This window comes from Gastrolobium bilobum, unplaced genomic scaffold, assembly GCF_033153095.1.
Source record: "Gastrolobium bilobum isolate Gb01-03AN ecotype WA unplaced genomic scaffold, APGP_CSIRO_Gbil_v1 utg5409, whole genome shotgun sequence".
Classification (NCBI taxonomy): Eukaryota; Viridiplantae; Streptophyta; class Magnoliopsida; order Fabales; family Fabaceae; genus Gastrolobium; species Gastrolobium bilobum.
In genome coordinates, this window is record NW_026897097.1 from 229,766 (window position 1) to 253,132 (window position 23,367).

Here is a 23,367-nt window from a genome sequence, read left to right on the forward strand (position 1 = left end):
TCTAATGGAGTTATAGGCAATCTTTTTGGACACATTGACTATGTTATATGAGTCAGATTATATTTACAAATTTTTTTATTTACAAACTTTTACAAACTACACTATCTTCTTCCGAGAGAATATTAGTGCAATTTGTAAAATTTTATCAAAAAAGTTTGTAAACGGATCATTCTCCATGCTATATAAGATAAATTACTATCGTTCGGGGCAAATGTAATGTATTTGTGAACTTGACGCTCTGATCTATCGACACATTGACTATGATTCTACGTTGGTGCCTTGGTGGGACCAATATAGGGTATCATCGTGAAAAATAATTTACAAGCATCTTTAATGTTTATAAAGGCTCCAACAGTCGCGCGACCAATACAGGGAATATCATAGACAATCATATGAAGTGCGAACTCTGATTTTTAGTTTCTTTTCTGTTTATAAATAGAAACTTTAGCAAACATAATTTTATAAAAGCTTTGATGTGCTTACAATTATCTCATTACATAGGCTCAGTTATTGATTCAAGAAGTTTGGAGTCAATAAAAAAGTATGGCCAACATATTAAAAGAAACAGCAATTTGAATTATAACAAATTATAATAAAATTCAAGTTCAAATGAAGCAGCAGATATGATTGTGATTTATTTGGCAAAAATAAAAAAACCGTTATATATTTTTTTTAAGAATTTTTCTTATTTTTAGGATTTTGAATTTTGAATTGATTTGTAATTAGCCTATAAAAAGGTGCTTACAACCTTTAATGTAGGAGTTGGATTTTGTTATTTTGTTAATTATAATTGAGCATCATAGGGTTTCTCTCTTATGAAATCATAACTTTCTATTGAGCCATATTTTCTTTGCGCTTTCGGTATCATTTGGTATTAGAATATTGGGTTGCCTTCAACCAATGGCTATACAGAACCGTAGAGGTTGCAGACGGTGCAGTCATGAGGGTAGGGGACGTGGATTCATTCTTGAATAAGATACACAACCACATTAGATAGACCGGCGAGATATAAAAAATGAAGAGGTTAGAAGGCAAATATAGGATTTGAAGCGACAACTTGAGCATGCGTTGGACAAGAGAATTCAAGTTTTGGAGCGACTACTTGTGCAGGCGCAAAGCAAGAAAATCCAAAATTTGAAGAAACTACTCATGTGAGCGCATAGCGAGAAAATCCAAGTTTTGGAGCAACAACTTGTGGAGGCGCAAAGCATGAAAATCCAAGATTTGGAGTGACGACTTGTGCGAACAAAAATGTGCTTTCAATCCAGAAAAGGAATGAAATCAAAAGGGGCACCTAATAACAAAGAGGAGGACCTAAATTATTTTAAAGACAGAGTGAATAAGCCCCAAGATATGTCTGTTTGATTGTGTTCTGATTTTTTGGTTCTTCGAACTGTTGTGTAGAATAGTTAATGAAATATGTGTTTTCTGTGTTTTTTTTATTTTATTTTGAAAGTTAAAAATCAAAACATAAAATAAAAATAATTTAGATATGTTATCTAAATTTGATTCTAAAAATTAAAAAGCAGTTATAAATTTTAGAAATATTTTTATGAAACATGCATTATTAAATAAATTTTTTTAAAACTAAATTCAAACACGCCCATAATTTCCAGTTCTGTGATGGTTGCTCTAGGCTTAACTTATATAGATTAACCAACATAACATGAAATAATTATAAAATAAATCTTCTCTTGTCTTGTTTTTGATAAGATTATATGGTTTGAAAGATCATTTATAAATCAGTGGCCAGTAATTAAAATAATAATTTTTACATTTTTATTTTACAAAAATTTTCATTAAAATTATTATCGTAAATATATGAAAAAGCGAGAATTTCCAATCATTATTTCCTAATAGTTATAAAAACAATTTAGTTATAAATCACCATAAAAATAAACGTGTTATTCTATACAAAATATCTGCGAGATTGGGCCAACATGGAAAACATGAAAACTCACTATCAATAAGCATAACTATTGTATTATTTGGCATCATGTATAATGGTGTTTTCAGCATTGATCAAGATGCATTCATCTCCCTATAGGGCAATGGGTTCAATTATCAAGGACCGTATTCGATTATTTGCTGTGCCATCCGGGGCTCCATGCCCATCTCCATTCTGGTACGTGCACTGAGAAATTCTAGCAAGGTTGTTTGCTATTTCCACGAAAGGTTTTGGGAAAGGAGAATGGGTGACTCTATCTTTGTTCATCTTTTTCCAAGTTTCATCAAGCAAAATGTGCATGTGTTTATAAGCACCCTCCTCAGTAACACCAGCTTCACGCATGTAGCAAAGAACCGAGCTTGCTACTTCACCTCTCTGTATCTCTGCCTGTAAAATGACAACATAAGACCAATTAATTACATTACCACTCTCTATAGGCTCGACTTTATAATTAAGAAGTAGCATATATATCATTAATATTGGTAATGTTAATAAAAAATGATAATGTGTATAAAGAATATCATTTCCGCTTGAGATATTAACTTAGATCACATTAATGGTTTTATTAATTATGCACGTGTCCATTTTTTCGCTTTAGCTTATACTGATTTTAAACTTACTTATTTTATGTTACAAAAAAAAAAAAAATTATTTTAATTTCATTAAAGACGGGGTCAAGGGTGTTGAGATTTGAATTCGTGACTATTTGATCATGAGGTTGTGATAAATATGAAGAATTATTTCAGATTAATATATGTAACAAGGTGCATGGTCAAAGTAATCCAAATTACCATTGAAGTACCCAAATCATTCCAAAGTCGAAAAATAATGGACGGTCTGCGCAATAGCACATTGTAATTGTCCCAATAGCACATTGTAATTGTCCAGTGACTCAACTGCTTCCTTTGTTATGCTGTGATTCATTATGAAATAGGTATGTATCCGTATTACTACATCGGACACTGACATCCACGCATTGTTGAGGTAGTTATCAAAATTTGGCAATTGTTTGTCCCGGGACCACTTAGCTTCTTGTAGGAATGCTTTCAGCATATCAGACCACTACAATTGAATTGAAAAAACAATAAACAAAACACATAATTAGACTTTACCTTATAAAATTAAATATTATAACAATGAACTACATGTTAATTAATTTTAACATATTGCTTTGGTGAGGTAGGGAAGGATATCTTGTCCTTGCTTTTTGAGTGAGTCATAAGCGAATTCGTTGACAGTGTTGTAGAGTGCTAGGAAACATATTTTCATGTACTCCGGCATACCTTGAACTGCTTTAACATCCCAACTGAAAGAAACACCTTTTTTCAATTAGTGCACTAATTAACAATTTCAGCAAGAGAAAGGTTATAGTTACAACCTTTTTTTTTTTTACAACCATATCTTAACATCGTTGATTTCCGCCAATCAACGGTTATGATTTTTGCAAATTAAACTCATTAATTAATTATTAATTCACAATAAATGATAATCGTTGATTGACGGAAATCAACGGTGTTAAGATATGGTCGTAAGAGGTTGTAAAAAAAAAGTTATAAGTATAACCTACCTCTTTCAGCAATACTCTATTTACTAATATAACTAATGAGTCTCCAAGAACAAGGCTATATTAATGAAAAAATACTTTACCTTTCTACAGCTACCGTGAAAAGCTCTAATTCATCCATGGTGCCATACACATCATAGACGTCATCAATTACAGTTATTAGGGAAGTCACTTTGGTTAAACCTTTGCGGAGATTACTGAACTGAGGCTCGAAAGACATCCCAACCGTCCAAAAGAAGCACTCCATTAGCCTATCCCGGCTGAAGCTTAATTTTGAGGCTAATCCCATCTCCTTCCACCACCTTCATTTTTCATTATTATGTTACAATAAAATTGAACCCACATTTATAAAATTAGGAATATTTATTATTTATTATTATGTTACAATAAAATTGAACCCAAAGTTATAAAATTAGGAATATTTATATATATATATGTGTGTGTTAACAGATATATTTTATTTAAAATTAATAATTAATTGATATAACTCAATAAACTACGACAGTTAGATGGATAGAAATCAAGAGTTGAGATAAAAAGTAAGATCTATTAATCTGAAATGAAGTCAAAAGATCCAAAAAAACAAATAAGAGTGATCGATGTCCCATTTTTTTTATTTTTTTTATTTTTTGAAAAAAATATATCAGCGCTTATGATATTGATTAAAAAGAACTAAAACTTTATATTTGAAGCGATACAGTTTTAATTTCAAAAACAAAAATTTATAGATAAAAAATAATAATTTTCGAACGAAACAATATATATACGAGTACTGATGGATGTCCCATTTTTTTATTTTATTTTTTTGGTAGGCGATTGATGTCCGATTTTAATGTTATTAACTTATTATTAGAAGGGAACTACTTATATACGTGGTAACTCTTAAACAAATCGTGATGTTGTTGTGTTGTGTCCGCACTTGTAGTTCGAAGAAAAAGACCTCTAAATTTAATTAAATTAAATATTTACGTACATTTCAAAGTTCACACATAGACGTACCTTGACATTTCTTGGAGATCCTCTTGCAGTGTTGACTGCACAACGTTGAAATCCAGTTTGGCCGCATCAAGTAGTACCCGATTTGCGTCCATTCTTTTACCATATGAGTCAATATACCATCGTGCTTCAAGCCTTTGGATTCTACGATGCAGTGGAAGCTCCAATGCGTGATTCACTTGTTCTAATAGGATAGGAGTGTTTCTATCTTCATCGAGTCCCCTGAGATGGAAGCTAGTGAATTCCTTGGCATCATCCAGAATCTGTTCTCCTTCATAACATAAAAACGATGCCTCGTACAGACTCAACATTCCTTTTACATCTCTATCAAGACTTGCCTTGAAATTACCATTGTGGTCCTTGAAGCTCTCAAATATATCTACAAAAGTTTAAATTAAGACATGAATGAGTTCAAAAGTTTATTTTACATCCACTTTGCTGACCTTGACCCAGTCAAGGATAATTATATGGTTTACGACGAGGAGGAGGAGAGGAACCATACGAAAGGAGTGTCGGAGAAATAATATAATATATATATAAAAATCATTCATAACAATGGGATTATTTCAACTTAATCAGTGATTTTGAATTTGAATCCTATGTACACAATTGTGTTAAAAATTTAAAGAGAGCTATGTAGCTCTTATGGTTAATCCCAACTTCCTACAAGTTCTAGGTGTGGTGAATCAATTTATGTTGTTTATGTTTGAATCCCTAAACAGACTCTTGTTACGGTTGATTTGTATATTAATTGTTGATGTTTCAATTCTAAAAATATATTGGACATGAGAGAATGTATAGAAATATAATATAAAGAATATGAAAATTGCATAAGACAAATTATCTCGATGGGATTCAAAAAGAAAAAGAAAAAAAGTGAACCTTATTCATATTTATATTTGTTTCGTGCAAAGTAAGAAACATATTTTTTATATAATATAATATAAAAATTATTCATGTGTCTACACGTAATATCTTAAATATTTAGGAGAGTTTGTCCGTGACAAAGAGCGTGATAAATTCTACTTCAAAACATGTACATAATATGTGTATACCTGCTGAGACATCATAGCCATGTTCTCTGAGGAGCCTAAAGCTTAAAGCAGTTTCGTGCAGGCTTGTGTGAATGATTGTGCCAATACATCTTTCTAAAGAGAGAAATCTATCAAGGGCTTCTCCTATCTCCTTGTCAAAGTGGTACCCGAGGCCCAAGCGTTTCACATCATCAATGAGCTCCAGTGTGGCCCATATATCTGCATTTTCATCCTTTATCATTCTTCTCACTCCCTCTAGTAGTTTCCTGGCCCTGTCTTCATATATTACATCCTATACACAAAGAGCAAATCATGTGTGAGGAACATAGTACATATATATATATATATATATATATATATATATATATATATATATATATATATATTTCTAAGACACAATCTATTTGTAAGATGAATTGTTCACCGCATAATCATGTTTCAAGGACTGCAAAAAATCGTAATTCCAGAGGTTAGGCTGGTAATTCGCTGATTTTCTTTCACAAACGTTTTTGCTTGCCAAGCATCGGAGGGGAGAACCATTTCTATGCCCGAGAAGATAAGGCCCTCCTTCTTTTTGAGGTTTGCCGAAACTAACTGGTGAAATGAAGGACAAATTGAGAAACTTGGTACAGAGTAGGGCCATTACCCTAGGTTGGCTAATTTTGCAAAACTCCGATGTTCAACTCTCTGAACATTGCATGTGATATTACGGTGATCACCCACACACACATATATATACAATTGTCAAGCAAAAGTTCGTTTGATATATCAATTAGTTGACGTTTTATTTGCTTTTATTATTTTGGGTAATATTTTTCTACATGAGATAAGTATTATCTTCTACTCAAATAATAAATACGAGAGAGAGAAAAGTTGAAGGTGAGAAACAAAAAATTCTTATTTAAAAATATGAGTATAGGAGATAATATTTCTCTTATGTAACTCGCACACTTCCCAGGAGGTCACCCATCCCAGAATTTTCCCAAGTCAAGCATGCTTAACTATGGAGTTCTTCCGTTCCGGGCTACCGAAAAGTAGATGCATCTTGTTAGTATAGGTAGTACCAATTAATTCTTGTAAGCCATTCCCAACTGTACCGTCCCATACCAGCACTGTCTCTGGAATCCCTCTCTTTCGGGTGTTGATTCGATTCATTCATGTACCCCCGTCCCTAGGAGCCTTCCAGGAGCCGCTCCTTGTTTGTGCCCTTTCGCACCATTCCCTTTCGCACCGGCGATCACTCCTCGCCCTCGTCAGCGCCTGGGATGTTACAAATTAGGTCACACTTTATTAGTGTTTGCTATTTTATATAAAGTATGGGACAATATAACTGTTATAGAACAAGTGATCATGAGTTTGATCTTCATCACTCATATGTTATTGATAAAAATAATTCAATATTATGGAATTTCTTAATATAATTAGATTGAACTTGGTAAATTATTTATCCTTTAAGTCTAATGACCTCGCATATGAGGGGACGTGCTGGAGAAATATGAAAAATATTAATATAGCCTTATTTAATAAACTAAGATTTTGGGTTAAATTTGATTTTTTATGATAACTATCACTTTCAATAAGAACAAAATATAAAAAAGCTTTCATACATTATCATCAACAGAGTGATATATAATTTTTATTAAGGTAAATACCCTTTTAAAAAAAAACACGGAACTCATTTTAATCTTTTAGGAAAAATAAAGTTGACTTGTTGTTTTTCTGAAATTCTAATTTTTTGAAATTATAGTCCCTCAAAAATTAAAAGAAAATCCATATTATCGACTTGTGATCCCTCAAAAAAGATTAATATAGATATATAATTATAATTATAAATTTATTATTATTTTTTTTTAGGCATTATCGATTGTTTAATAGAGAGAAAAAATAATTTTATCATTATAATAATATATTATCGATTGTACATAGTACAATGGATTAGTACATAAATCTCTACTGTGTAAGGAGAAGGAGAAGTAGAAGTAGAATTATCTTTTGTGTTCAAGATTGAGATTTGAAGAAAAAAAAGAAAGGCAGCAGGCACGTGTACGTAAGGACAAGCTAAGGGTAGGTACGTTTACCGCTTTTTACTTTTCAGATTAGATTAAAGGGTTATTCATATGTAATTTTATAGAATTTTTTTTTTTTTTTCTGCAGAGACAATTTTATTATGGCACCCATAAATTGTTTTTCTCTCTTTATATCATTTTCTCTCTCTCAAAATATTGTCTCTGCAAGACAATATTTCTTTTTTTATGTAACAGTACATATACATTCTCCTAGATTAAAATATAATTATCATTGTCACTTACTCTCTGCTTAAAAGTCTCAAAATATGAATCAGTGACAGGTATGACCCACTTAATTTTTAACAAAATCAACCTGTGTAATCCGGGCACTATCGATGCACACGTAGCATGCCTCGCCTTGTGGTATGCATGACTAAAATCTTTGACATTTTATTTGAAATGAGAAAGTGTTTAGTATGCGAAAAATTTTGTATTACTAAAAAATAATAATCAGAATATGATGTGTAATTTTTTTGGTCCGCGTAAATTACAAAAAGGTGTTTGAACTACAAAATATTTGTCGAAAATTATTTATGCTACACCTAACATCTTAAGTAATTAGGAGAGTTTGTTCGTGAGAAAGAGTGTGGTAAGTTCTACTTCAAAACATGTATATAATATGTATATACCTGCTGAGACATCATGGCCATGTTCTCTGAGGAGCCTAAAGCTTAAAGCAGTTTCGTGCAGGTTTGTGTGAATAATTGTGCCAGTATATCTTTCTAAAGAGAGAAATCTATCAAGGGCTTCTCCTATCTCCTTGTCAAAGTGGTACCCGAGGTCCAAGCGTTTCAGATCATCAATGAGCTCCAGTGTGGCCCATATATCTGCATTTTCATCCTTTATCATTCTTCTCACTCCCTCTAGTAGTTTCCTGACTCTCTCTTCATATATTACATCCTATACACAAAGAGCAAATCATGTGTGAGGAACATATAGTACATATATATATATATATATATATATATATATATATATATATATATATATATATATATTTCTAAGACACAATCTATTTGTAAAATGAATTGATCACCGCATAATCATGTTTCAAGGACTGCAAAAAATCGTAATTCCAGAGGTTAGGCTGGTAATTCGCTGATTTTCTTTCACAAATGTTTTTGCTTGCTAAGCATCGGAGGCGAGAACCAATTCTATGCCCGAGAAGATAAGGCCTTCCTGGTTTTTGAGGTTTGCCAAAACTAATAAATGAAATGCAGGACAAATTGAGCAACTTGGGACAGAGTAGGGCCGTTAGCCTAGGTTGGCTAATCTTGCAACTCTCTCTGAACTTTGGGGAAAAACTTTTAGTAACACAGTAGTACCCACATCTCCATATCACTTCCATTTGGAATATAACCCGTGTATTTGTATTTCATGTCACTTATCCTAATTGGCATTGTAAATTTTATTTTTTATTAATTTTTACTACCACCAGAATTTTGATTTCCCTTCAGGACTGTCTTTTCACTCTCGCCTCTGTTCTGCTTCTTCGATTAAATCGCTGAAACAGTGGATGAAAGTTCTTTCTTCAAAATGAATTTTGCTATCCATTTTCTTCAACAACAAAAAATACTGCAACTTATCCATTTGTTCCTGGCTAAGCCAGAGTCATAAAAAAATACTGCAACTTATCCATTTGTTCTTAGCTCTTTTTCATTCTCCTCAAATTCTGTTTTCTATCAGATAAAAATGGTGACTTGAAACACTGTCATTATAGTAGGTATTGATTAACCAAGTTCAAGAAGCAAGCTTTGAACAGAAAACAAAGAATTGTTACACTGTCGTTCCAAACATGAGAAATTGCATTGTAACTTGTCAAAATGCGTTTCCACAAATTCAGGTGACCAAACCTCTTTATGGTACATTCCAAGTTGCAATAAAAATTTCATCGCAAATAATATGATAGTAAAACAATATATAATATGGTAGTAAAACAATATATATAAATATATATATATAATATATATATATATATATATATATATATATATATTTGTTTGTTCGGTAGGTTATGTAAAAAATGACTACATCTCCAAAGTGATTATAATCTGTCCTTGATATTTCATCTCTCCAACAGAAATTAGTCCTGCGATTTTCATTATCTACTTGCATTGTATAAAAGAATGATGGATCATTTGCTTGTAAACTTTTGAAATGATTTATAACACTTTGTGCATCTCCTGCTTCAAGATTTTTGCTTCTTTTACTTTGTAAAAAATTATCGCAATCAGATTTCAAAAATCCAACATTTTCCACTCCTCTAGCAGCCTCAACAAAGTATGAATACACACTACATGGTTTTACACCAGCATTGTCCATATCTTCAATCATATTAGCATATGCTTCACTTACATGCCTGTGTGATCTTAACATAGCTCTTGCACATGATTTCACAAGATCATGATTATGATCTAGAATGAATTTAGAAACAACCCAAGCATCCTTCTCAATTTTGAAACATATCTTAGCTTGACAACCCGTTCTTGTTTCGCTGCTATTTATTTTCTTCACATGTGAAGGGTCCTTCAACTTTCTATACCCTTATCTTCCACAAACAAATGTCCTTTGGCTTATGGTTCCATCTGCCAATCTACGATAATGTGATTTTCTCACAGTAAAGCCAACAAACTTAGCATATTTATTATAAAAATCATAAGCTTCATCTTCATTTGAAAATATCATTCCAACTTTTGGTTGATATCCATCTTGTTCCTTATTCACAATTACTGGCATCTTTGTTTCTTCATTATCGTAGTCACTCTCTGAAGTACCCAACTCACTAAAAGAAGACGGTTCTGAATAAATAAAATTACTCATTTCACTTTTTGAAGTGCCCATTTCTCTATATAAATATTTTAACACAAAAAAGAAGAAAAGAGTGATGGTTAGATATCACACAAAAGTATCTCCAATAGAAAAAAAGTTCAAAGGAATATTTTTAAACCTAGGTGGTTCCATGGGTGTTATGAGCTTTACAAATTCAACCATGCAAACAGGCCGCTCCATCTTTTTGCATCTATGTTAGGAGATTTGATTTTTGAACTTGTAGGATGAAGTTGAAATCAAGCATATTGATGTGAGTCTAGCAGATGATGTTTTCTAACTTAAAAGAAGCAAGGAATTAATCATAAATGTGTGAAAATAGTCATTAAATGCAAGAAATATTGATTATTCCTTCTCAATCATGCTCTTACTCAAGTTATATGTTAAATAGCAGGAAACGCCGCAAAAAGGAGCAAAAACGGAGAAACCAAATTTCCCGCTGGCGCACGACGCGCGGAGGTTAACGCACGGCGCGCCAAACTGGCGCACGGGGCGCCAAAGCGACGATTTGCTTCTATTTCGGCCGCGCACGGCGCGCGGGAGTTGGAGCACTGCGCGCGGGACTGGCGCACGGCACTCCAGAGTTGGCGCCCGGGGCGCCATTGACGGATTCAACTTCTGTTTCTCCCAAGTTTGGGGCGCCAGGCTTGGCGCCCCGTGCATTGGCGATATAACTTTTACTGCGAATCACCCAAAATAAGGCCGAATTGGGGTACAAGTGAAAAGAGATTTTCCCAAAATCTAATAAAAGGATCAGAAACAGAAGAAGAAGGAACTTTTCTGACAATCAAGAGGAGAAAAATAACAAAGAGAGTGGAGATTCCTTGGAGCTTCTCGGAGATTCAAGGATTCGATCGATCAAGACGGAAGATCTTCATCTTCCCTTTCTCTTCTAGGTTTTAAATGCTACTTTATTTTATTGTTATTTTGTCAAACATGAACATGTCTGGCTAGTTTTATCATTGTGGTAAGGGTCACAACCCTTGATGTGAACCCCTTGTATCTTGGTTGAAATTTACGTTTATCTATTTTAATTGAATTTATCTTTTCTTGTTCTTCATTCTATAATTCTATTGGAACTGATCAATCTAGTAGGATTTTGAGGGTTAGGGTTTACAATAGGGATGTTGGAATTCTAATTCCTGACAAAGAATAAGATAACTGCTCATGTACGCACTAGGGATAGGCTACATGAACCGCAAACGTTAAAGATTCATTAATTCTAAGGGTTAACTCGAAAAGGGATTTCTATGGGATTAGGATTCTAATAGAGTTAACAAGGTTAAAGTCACTAAGGGATTAGGGCTTAACTACTCATATAAAAGATGATGAATTGTTCGATCACTTAAACAGGTAAATGTAAACGTAATCCAAGTTGCAAGGTGGGGATCGAAAATGTGTTTGTTTCTCTTTACCGCAATATTTTCTCAAATATTTTCTCCATCCTTAATCTTTTGTTCTTGCATTCTGAAACCACTTTTGGAATCATTTACATTTTTCCTTTAATTGTTTTAGTTTATTTTATAAACCACAATTGCTCTCAACCTATTTCGATTAATCCAACAAGAGAGGAATAGTTATAACAACTTAGGTGCCTCAATCCTCGTGGAGACGATACTCTACTCACTCTTTATTACTTGGTACGATCGGTGTACTTGCCGATTTTACGCAACAAGTTTTTGGCGCCGTTGCCGGGGATTGAATACGCCAAGTTATTTATAACTTTTGATTTTCTTGCTTGGATCTTTGTGTTACTAATCTGTTTGCTTTAGTTTATGCGTGGTACAGTTGATCCTGCAACTTTGATTTACGATGCAGAGATAGAAAGGACTGCAAAGAGGATAAGACAACTTACCAAGCAGAAGAGGCAAGCAGAGACTTCTACTTCACATTCTGAAGCGGAAAATTCTACTCCACAATTTGAAGTAGAAACAGAAATGGCAGAGGAAAATCCACCAGCGGCTGAGCTGATGGAATCAGTTTTGGCCCCTCAATTTACAAGGCCAAATTTGAGTATTGTCAAACCGCTGATTGCTGCTAACAACTATGACATCCAGCCAACACTCATCACATTGGTGGAGAAAACTCAGTTTGGTGGGGAAGACTATGAAGATCCTCACGACTTCACCGTGAAGAAATGTCGTCTTCACGTCCATTTGTTCTACCTCGAGGTCCAAAGAAGCCGCCATGGCTAACACGGTTCGGACCGAGGTCATTTTCACCACAGGAGAAAAAATCTCCTCAAAATCTACTCATTTCTTCTGATTGAAGCCTTTCACTACAATCCAGGCTTTGTATCTCGGCTTCTGCCCGTTTTCTTCATTCTTAATCTTGTAGACCCATTTATTTTTTAGAGCTCGTCTTCCTTATAGCAACTCGGTCAGCTCATAAGTCTGATTCTCGTGCAGAGACTTCATCTCGTCTTGCATTGCCTTTTTCCATTCTTTTTTTCTCTGAGCTCGTCACAGCCTCATCATAACTCTGAGGCTTACCGTCTTCAACAACAACAGTGTATTCATCAGATGGGTATCTTGTAGAGGGTCTCCTTTCTCGAGTTGGATATCTCGGCTGTTCTTCAGCTTGAGAACCCGGTTCATCATTCTCATCCCGGATCTCATCATCAACTCGGACCTCATCATCAGCTTGTTGCTGGTCATCAATTTCTTCATTCTCTTGATTTTCTCCCCCTGCTTCAGCTCAGACAGGAGAATTGGGTTCTACACGTCTGACAGTTACCCGGACTTTGGGCTTCGAGATGTCATGAATGTTCTCATCTTTATGAAATATCACATCTCGGCTTCTCACTATCTTCTTATTGATTGGATCCCAAAGTCGGAACCCGAACTCACAACTCGGCGAACCAAAATAGATGCATTCTTTAGTCTTCGCATCAAGTTTAGCCCTTTCATCTTTAGGGATATGCACGAAAGCTCGGCATCCAAACACTTTCAATTGATTATAGGCCGCTTTCCGACCTGTCTAGACTTGTTCTGGAATTTCTCCTTCAAGTGGTCGTAATGGTGAGAGGTTGATCAAGTCAACAACTGTTTTGACGGCTTCTCCCCAGAATGATTTCGGCAATCCGGCATTGGACAATATACTTCAGACCTTCTCTTCAATAGTTCTATTCATCCTCTCAGCAAGTCTATTCAACTATGGAGTCTTGGGGGGTGTCTTCTCAAGTTGAATCCCGGCCGCTCTGCAGTATGCATCAAATGGGCCGCAATACTCACCACCATTATCAGATCGGACCACCTTCAACTTCTTGCTAGTCTCCCTTTCAACCATAGCATGGAATTCTTTAAAGGATTGGAGTACCTGGTCTTTAGACTTCAACAAATATACCCACACTTTGCGGGAATGGTCATCAATAAATAAAACAAAGTATTGAGTTCCTCCAAGGGATCTTTCTGACATGGAGCAGACATCAGTATGGACGAGGTCAAGAATATACCTGCGTCGTCTGGGTTGATTCGGTCTCACAAAAGAAACCCGGTGCTGCTTTCCAGCTAGGCAATGCGTGCAACTCTCCAACGTTTGACCTTTCAACCCGGTCAATAATCCTTTCTTGTTAAGGATCTAGAGCCCTTTCTCGCTCATGTGGCCGAGGCACTTGTGCCATAGCTCCAAGCTAGGTTCATCACGAATATAATTGGCTTCTCCGCCATTGATCTTTCCTTGCATCATGTACAAGGAGCCTTCCTTCTTACCTCGGGCCACGACCAAGTTTCCCTTGGCCAGCTTCCATCTAACACTATCGAAGTAGTTTACTAACCCGACATCATCAAGTTTGCCTACCGAGATTAGGTTTAAACGCATGTCAGGAACATGCCTTACATCTTTCAACACAAGTCAGCATCCGACACCCGTGGTCAGAGTTACATCACCGACACCAACAATCTTGCTGGTCACTTGATTTCCCATCTTCATGACTCCAAAATCACCACCTCGGTAAGAGGAGAAAAACCTTTGTGTGGAGTAACGTGGAAGGAGGCACCGGAGTCAAAAATCCAGGTGCAGTCATCATATGCAACATTCAAATAATTATCCTCACCAAGGAGGAATATCTCGGCATTCGGGTTGGCAGTCACCGCAGTGGTGCTCTTGTCTTCCCTCTTCTTGGGAATAATATGATCCGGCTTCACAGAGCCGTTCTTCTCATCATTCTACAGGGTCCAGCAGTCTGGCTTCTTATGGCCTGTCTTTCCACAGTAAAAGCACTTCAACTCATATTTCGGTTTTGATCGACCTCTGGACTTTCCTCTTCTGTCACGATCTCGACCCCGACTTTTGCTTCTACCCCGGGAGTCAGATTTTCCTTTGTTCTCAGCAACGTTGGCCTCAGACGTGCTTTAAACACCTCGTTCTCTTCTCCTAACATTTTCGCTCAGGAGGCTGTCTGTCACGACATCCATCTTCAACTTTCCTTCTGGAGCTGAATTACTCAAAGTCACCACCAGAGTTTCCCAGCTTTCTGGCAGCGAGCTCAACAGCAGCAAAGCCTGCATCTCATCATCAATTTTCATCTCAGCTTTTGACAACTGATTCACAATACCTTTATAGGTGTTGAGGCGCTCAATCAAGCTTATGTCGTCCTTGTATTCAAGCTTCACAAGTCGGCGAACCGGTATGCTTTATTCTTGGGAGTCTTCTTTTGAATCATGGACTCCAGCTTCGTCCACAACTCATACGCGTTTGTGACCTCGGACACGTTCTCAAAGAGGCTTTTATCAATATATTTCCTAATCGTGGCTACCGCCTTTCGACTCAGGATCTCCCACTCCTTATCAGTTTTGCCTGCCGGTCTCTCATCAAGGATAATGGGCTCATGTAAATCTTTGCAGTAGAGATGATCTTCCATCATCTGTCTCCAATAGGTGAAATTATCTGCAGTCAACTTGAACATGTCTCCATCTTGTCTCCCTCAGAACCCGTCGAACTCGGGCTCTGATACCACTGTTGGGAAATCGGTTCCCTCAAAATCGGCTAAGCAGCCTTTGTGCGGAAGTCAATCAACAAGATCCTGATCTCGGATCTCGACAATACCTCGGCTTGAACTTCACCAGGTCGGGCAGCACAGCGGAAAAATCAAAACGAAAAACAGGAGAGAGAGAGAGAGAAGAAGAACACAACCAGATTTAACGTGGGAAAACCTTCTTTAATGAAGAAGTAAAAACCCAGGGACCTAGTCCAGATCAAAAATCCACTATGAAAATAATGGTTACAAATAACCAGAATCACCATTGTGGCGGTTAACTCAACCTCTCCAACAATGGTGATAATCAAACCTCCCTAGAGATGTTTCACTCAAACTCTCTCTAGAGATATCTCAAATGCAAAGCATAAAGCTTTGCTCAAACAATCAAATAATTATCTCTCAAATTTTTCTCTCTCACTTCTTCTTCTAACTTAGCCTCCACCCTCAACTAATGAATATATAAGGAGGTGAGATCTAGGGTTAGGGTTTTTAGGAAACCCCTCAACAGGCTTGGGCTTAGCATTGAAGGAGGAAGAACAACAAATTTTCCCACGTGACATATTGGAAAATAACATTGTTCGCGTGACATTTAGGTAAAAAACTTGATGAAGAATGGTATTTAAGTAAAAAATTTGGTGAAGAGTGGCATTTTGATCGGTGTTCCAATAAATTACTATCGTTCGAGGCAAATGCAATGTATTTGTGGACTTGACGCTCTGATCTATCGACACATTGACTATGATTCCACGTTGGTGGGACCAATATAGGGTATCATCATGAAAAATAATTTACAGGCATCTTTAACGTTTATAAAGGCTCCAACAGTCGCGCGACCAATACAGGGAATATCATAGACAATCATATGAAGTGCAAACTCTGATTTTTAGTTTCTTTTCTGTTTATAAGTAGAAACTTTAGCAAACATAATTTTATAAAATCTTTGATGTGCTTACAATTATCTCATTACATAGGCTCAATTATTGATTCAAGAAGTTTGCAGTCAATAAAAAAGTATGGCCCACATGTTCAAAGAAACAACAATTTGAATTATAACAAATTATAATCAAATTCAAGTTCAAATGAAGTAGCAGATATGATTGTGATTTATTTGGCAAAAATAGGAAAATCGTTATATATTTTTTTTAAGTATTTTTCTTATTTTTAGGATTTTAAATTTTGAATTGATTTGTAATTAGTCTATAAAAAGGTGCTTACAACCTTTAAAGTAGGAGTTGGGTTTTGTTATTTTGTTAATTATAATTGAGCATCATAGGGTTTCTCTCTTATGAAATCACAACTTTCTATTTAGCCATATTTTCTTTGCGCTTTCGGCATCATTTGGTATCAGAATATTGGGTTGCCTTCAACCAATGGCTATACAGAACCGCAAAGGTTGCAGACGGTGTAGTCATGAGGGTAGAGGACGTGGATTCATTCTTGAAGAAGATACACAACCACATCAGATAGACCGGCGAGATATAAAAAATGAAGAGGTTGGAAGGAAAATATAGGATTTGAAGCGACAACTTGAGCATGCGTTGGACAAAAAAATCCAAGATTTGGAGAAACTACTCATGCGAGCGCATAGCGAGAAAATCCAAGTTTTGGAGCAACAACTTGTGGAGGAGCAAAGCATGAAAATCCAAGATTTGAAGTGTCAACTTGTGCGAACAAAAATGTGCATTCAATCCAGAGAAGGAATGAAATCAAAAGAACCTAATAACAAAGAGGAGGACCTAAATTATTTAACAGACAGAGTGAATAGGCCACAAGATATGCCTATTTGATTGTGTTCTGATATTTTGGTTCTTCAAATTGTTGTGTAGAATAATTAATGAAATATGTGTTTTCTGTGTTTTTTATTTTATTTTATTTTGAAAGTCAAAAATCAAAACACAAAATAAAAACAATTTAGATATATTCTCTAAATTTGATTCTAAAGATTAAAAAGCAGTTATAAATTTTAGAAATAATTTTATAAAACAGGCATTATTAGATAAAAAATTTTAGAACTAAATTCAAACACGCCCATAATTTCCAGTTGTGTGATGGTTGCTCTAGGCTTAACTTATATAGATTAACCAACATAACATGAAATAATTATAAAATAAATCTTCTCATGTCTTGTTTTTGATATGAGTATATGGTTTGAAAGATCATTTATAAATCAATGGCCAGTAATTAAAATAATAATTTTTACATTTTTATTTTACAAAGATTTTCATTAAAATTATTATCGTAAATATATGAAAAAGCGAGAATTTCCGATCATTATTTCCTAATAGTTATAAATCACCATAAATATAAATATGTTATTCTATACAAAATATCCGCGAGATTGGGCCCACATGGAAAAGATGAAATCTCACTATCAACAAGCATAACTATTGTATTATTTGGCATCATGTATAATGGTGTTTTCAGCATTGATCAAGATGCATTCATCTCTTTGTACACAAAAGAAAGAAAGATGCATTCATCTCTCCCTATAGGGCAATGGGTTCAATTATCAAGGACCGTATTCGATTATTTGCCGTGCTATCCGGGGCTCCATGCCCATCTCCATTCTGGTACGTGCACTGAGAAATTCTAGCAAGGTTGATTGCTATTTCCACGAAAGGTTTCGGGAAAGGAGAATGGGTGACTCTATCTTTGTTCATCTTTTTCCAAGTTTCATCAAGCAAAATGTGCATGTGTTTATAAGCACCCTCCTCAGTAACACCAGCTTCACGCATGTAGCACAGAATCGAGCTTGCTACTTCACCTCTCTGTATCTCTGCCTGTAAAATGACAACATAAGACCAATTAATCACATTATACTACTCTCTATAGGCTCGACTTTATAATTAAGAAGTAGCATATATATCATTAATCTTGGTAATGTTAATAAAAAATGACAATGTGTATAAAGAATATCATTTCAGCTTGAGATATTAAGTTATATCACATTAATGGTTTTATCAATTATGCACGTGTCCATTTTTTCGCTTTAGCTTATACTGATTTTAAACTTACTTATTTTATGTTACCAAAAAAAAAAAAAATTTATTCTAATTTCATTAAAGAACGAGGTCAAGGGTGTTAAGATTTGAATTCGTGACTATTTGATCATGAGTTGTGATAAATATGAAGAATTATTTCATATTAATATATGTAACAAGGTGCATGGTCAAAGTAATCCAAATTACCATTGAAGTACCCAAATCATTCCAAAGTCGAAAAATAATGGACGGTCTGCGCAATAGCGCATGGTAATTGTTCAGTGACTCAAGTGCTTCCTTTGTTATGCTGTGATTCATTAAGAAATAGGTATGCATCAGTATTACTACACCGGACACTGACATCCACGCATTGTTGAGGTAGTTATCAAATTTTGGCAAGTGCTTGTCCCGGGACCACTTAGCTTCTTGTAGGAATGCTTTCAGCATATCAGACCACTACAATTGAATTGAAAAAACAATAAACAAAAGACTTTACCTTGTAAAATTAAATATTATAACAATGAACTGAACTACATGTTAATTAATTTTAACATACTGCTTTGGTGAGGTAGGGAAGGATATCTTGTCCTTGCTTTTTGAGTGCGTCATAAGCGAATTCGTTGACATTGTTGTAGAGCGCTAGGAAACATATCTTCATGTACTCCGGCATACCTTGAACTGCTTTAACATCCCAACTGAAAGAAACACCTTTTTTCAATTAGTGCACTAATTAACAATTTCAGCAATACTCTATTTACTAATATAACTAATGAGTCTCCATAACGAGGCTATATTAATGAAAAAATACTTTACCTTTCTACAGCTACCGTGAAAAGCTCTAATTCATCCATGGTGCCATACACATCATAGACGTCATCGATTACAGTTATTAGGGAAGTCACTTTGGTTAAACCTTTGCGGAGATTAATGAACTGAGGCTCGAAAGACATCCCAACCGTCCAAAAGAAGCACTCCATTAGCCTATCCCGGCTGAAGCTTAATTTTGAGGCTAATCCCATCTCCTTCCACCACCTTCATTTTTCATTATTATGTTACAATAAAATTGAACCCAAATTTATAAAATTAGGAATATATATATATATATATATATATATATATATATATATGTGTGTGTGTGTTAACAATTATATTTTATTTAAAATTAATAATTAATTAATTAATATAACTTAGTAAACTACGACCTGGATAGAAATCAAGAGATGAGATAAAAAGTAAGATTTATTAATCTTAAATGAAGTAACGAAAACAAATAAGAGTGATTGATGTCCCATTTTTATTTTATTTTTTTTGAAAAAAATATATCGATTAAGCGCTTATGATATTGATTAAAAAGAACTAAAACTTTATATTTGAAGCGATACAGTTTTAATTTCAAAAACAAAAATTTATAGATAAAAAATAATAATTTTCGAACGAAACAATATATATACGAGTACTGATGGATGTCCCATTTTTTTATTTTATTTTTTTGGTAGGCGATTGATGTCCGATTTTAATGTTATTAACTTATTATTAGAAGGGAACTACTTATATACGTGGTAACTCTTAAACAAATCGTGATGTTGTTGTGTTGTGTCCGCACTTGTAGTTCGAAGAAAAAGACCTCTAAATTTAATTAAATTAAATATTTACGTACATTTCAAAGTTCACACATAGACGTACCTTGACATTTCTTGGAGATCCTCTTGCAGTGTTGACTGCACAACGTTGAAATCCAGTTTGGCCGCATCAAGTAGTACCCGATTTGAATCCATTCTTTTACCATATGAGTCAATATACCATCGTGCTTCAAGCCTTTGGATTCTACGATGCAGTGGAAGCTCCAATGCGTGATTCACTTGTTCTAATAGGATAGGAGTGTTTCTATCTTCATCGAGTCCCCTGAGATGGAAGCTAGTGAATTCCTTGGCATCATCCAGAATCTGTTCTCCTTCATAACATAAAAACGATGCCTCGTACAGACTCAACATTCCTTTTACATCTCTATCAAGACTTGCCTTGAAATTACCATTGTGGTCCTTGAAGCTCTCAAATATATCTACAAAAGTTTAAATTAAGACATGAATGAGTTCAAAAGTTTATTTTACATCCACTTTGCTGACCTTGATCCAGTCAAGGCTAATTATATGGTTTACGAGGAGGAGGAAGAGAGGAACTAGGGGTGTGCATGGAGCTGTTCGGTTTGGTTATTGTCATAAACCAAACCAAACCAGTTTTAAATGGTTTGAATTTTAGACCGAATCACTTTTTTTAAAAAAAACCATTTTTTTATTTGTCCAAACCGGTTTAAAACCGGTTTTAAAACCGGTTTATGATTTACAACCGTTTTTGAATTAAAATCGGTTTAAACCGGTTTTAATTCAAAACCGGTTTTAAAACAAAACCGGTTATGCACCATAAACCGGTTATCAAGTTCAAAACTGGTTTTTTAACAAATTCAAAATCGATTTTTGATAGATTGTGCTATTTTTATAAGTAGTCGTTTGTTTCTCTCAGTTATAGGTAGTTGACCAACTATTTCTTGTAAGAATCTTCATTGTTTTGGAACTTTCAGGACGAAATAATTCTTATAGAAATTTTTCACGTTGTTTTTACGGAAAACATTTCTATCAAAATTTTTCGCAAACATTTTTGACGAAAAATATTTCTATCAAAATTTGTGAATAAAGACATATCTGTAAAAAAAATTGACGGAAAATTTTTTTGTCGAATTTTTTTACGGAATATAAATTTCATCAAAACATTTCCCTCAAAATATTTCACAAAAAAACATATACATCGAAATTTTCGACGAAAAAATATTTCTATCAAATTTTTTTACGTAAATATTTTTGGTCAAAATTTTCGCTATAAATGCGTTTTGTTGAAAATTTTGCTCGAAATATTTTTCGTCAATATTTTTTACGTAACTATTTTTGGTCAAAATATTAGCTGTAAATGCGTTTTGTTGAAAATTTTGCTGGAAATATTTTTTGTCAAAAATTTTTACGTAAACATTTTTGGTCAAAATTTTCGCTGTAAATGCGTTTTGTTGAAAATTTTGCTGGAAATATTTTTCGTCAATATTTTTTACGTAAACATTTTAGGTCAAATTTTTTGTAGTAAATGCGTTTTGTTGAAAATTTTGCTGGAAATATATTTCGTCGAAAATTTGGACGGAAATTTTTTCCGTAAAATAATTTGACGAAATTTTTTTTATGGAAATGTGTTTCGTCAAATTTTTTTTACAAAATTATTTTTCGTTGAAAAGTTTGACATAATTGTTTCCGTTGAAAGTTTTGACGGAATTTAGATTCTATCAAGAATTTTGACTGAAATATTTTATCCCTAAAAAATTTATATCAGTGATTATGACAAAATCTTGTTCCGTCTCGAGTTTCAACGAAAAAAATTTCGTCTCTATTTTCTACGTAATATGATTTTTGTCAAATTTTCGACGAAATATTTTTCTTCGATAAATTCTGTTTGTATTTGAGACTTTTCTAATAATGTCACATTTAAAAATGATTCATATTTATGTGATTTTCACATTTTAATGCTAAGGATAAAAGATAATACTTTTTTGTTCTTTAATTGTAAAATAATTTGGTTATGGATAACAATGGAAAACCAATTTTTTTTTTTGGTTTGGTAAATAATCAGTTTATAAAATAAAATGTAGTTTCATATGAAACCGGTTTTTAAAATGTAGAGCAGTTTGGTTATGGATCGGTTTGGTTCTTTTGGAAATTTTGCACATCCCTAAGAGGAACCATACCGAAAGGAGTGTCGGAGAAATAATATAATATTATATACATAAAAATCATTCATAACAATGAGATTATTTCAACTTAATCAGTGGTTTTGAATTTGAATCCTATGTACACAATTGTGTTAAAAATTTAAAGAGAGCTATGTAGCTCTTATGGTTAATCCCAACTTCCTACAAGTTCTAGGTGTGGTGAATCAATTTATGTTGTTTATGTTTGAATCCCTAAACAGGCTCTTGTTACGGTTGATTTGTATATCGTTGATGTTTCAATTCTAAAAATATATTGAACTTGAGGAAATGTATAGAAATATAATATAAAGAATATGAGAATTGCATAAAACAAATTATCTCGTGCAACGTAAAAAAAAGTCAATGGGATCCAAAAAAAAAAAAAAAAAAGTGAACCTTATTTATATTTGTATTTGTTTCGTGCAACGTAAGAAACATACTTCTTATATAATATAATATAAAAAAATTTCATGTGTCTACAGCTAACATCTTAAATATTTACGAGAGTTTGTCCGTGACAAAGAGCGTGGTAAATTCTACTTCAAAACATGTATATACCTGCTGAGACATCATAGCCATATTCTCTGAGGAGCCTAAAGCTTAAAGCAGTTTCGTGCAGGCTTGTGTGAATGATTGTGCCATTACATCTTTCTAAAGAGAGAAATCTATCAAGGGCTTCTCCTATCTCCTTGTCAAAGTGGTACCCGAGGCCCAAGCGTTTCACATCATCAATGAGCTCCAGTGTGGCCCATATATCTGCATTTTCATCCTTTATCATTCTTCGCACTTCCTCCAGTAGTTTCCTGACCCTGTCTTCATGTATTACATCCTATACACAAAGAGCAAATCATGTGTGAGGAACATAGTATATATATTTCTAAGACACAATCTATTTGTAAGATGAATTGATCACCGCATAATCATGTTTCAAGGACTGCAAAAAATCGTAATTCCAGAGGTTAGGCTGGTAATTCGCTGATTTTCTTTCACAAACGTTTTTGCTTGCCAAGCATCGGAGGGGAGAACCATTTCTATGCCCGAGAAGATAAGGCCCTCCTTCTTTTTGAGGTTTGCCGAAACTAACTGGTGAAATGAAGGACAAATTGAGCAACTTGGTACAGAGTAGGGCCATTACCCTAGGTTGGCTAATGTTGCAAAACTCCGATGTTCAACTCTCTGTGAACATTGCATGT

At 34.4% G+C, this 23,367-nt stretch overlaps 1 protein-coding gene and 1 pseudogene across 1 annotated transcript; both read right to left on the reverse strand.

Moving 5' to 3' along the window:
* Positions 1 to 2,041: 2,041 nt before the first annotated feature.
* Positions 2,042 to 10,449, reverse strand: LOC133304109 (tricyclene synthase EBOS, chloroplastic-like; annotated as a pseudogene).
* Positions 10,450 to 17,898: 7,449 nt separating this feature from the next.
* LOC133304110 (tricyclene synthase EBOS, chloroplastic-like) lies at positions 17,899 to 23,306 on the reverse strand. Its single transcript, XM_061504083.1, has 7 exons — positions 23,088 to 23,306; positions 22,733 to 23,003; positions 20,077 to 20,452; positions 19,207 to 19,425; positions 18,950 to 19,088; positions 18,601 to 18,849; positions 17,899 to 18,192 (listed from the first exon to the last, which is right to left on the reverse strand). The coding sequence occupies exons 1-7, from the start codon at positions 23,304 to 23,306 to the stop codon at positions 17,899 to 17,901; spliced, it is 1,767 nt and encodes a 588-aa protein (XP_061360067.1).
* Between the last annotated feature and the right edge of the window lie 61 nt (positions 23,307 to 23,367).

Bases quoted from the DNA above. Each gene is read 5' to 3' on its own strand.
- LOC133304110 (XM_061504083.1), bottom strand. From the start codon at position 23,306: ATGGCCCTACTCTGTACCAAGTTGCTCAATTTGTCCTTCATTTCACCA. The intron at 23,004-23,087 runs GTGATCAATTCA...CTTTGTGTATAG, and splicing joins CCTTGAAACATGATTATGCG to GATGTAATACATGAAGACAG. The intron at 19,089-19,206 runs GTAAAGTATTTT...TGTTTCTTTCAG, and splicing joins TTCACGGTAGCTGTAGAAAG to TTGGGATGTTAAAGCAGTTC.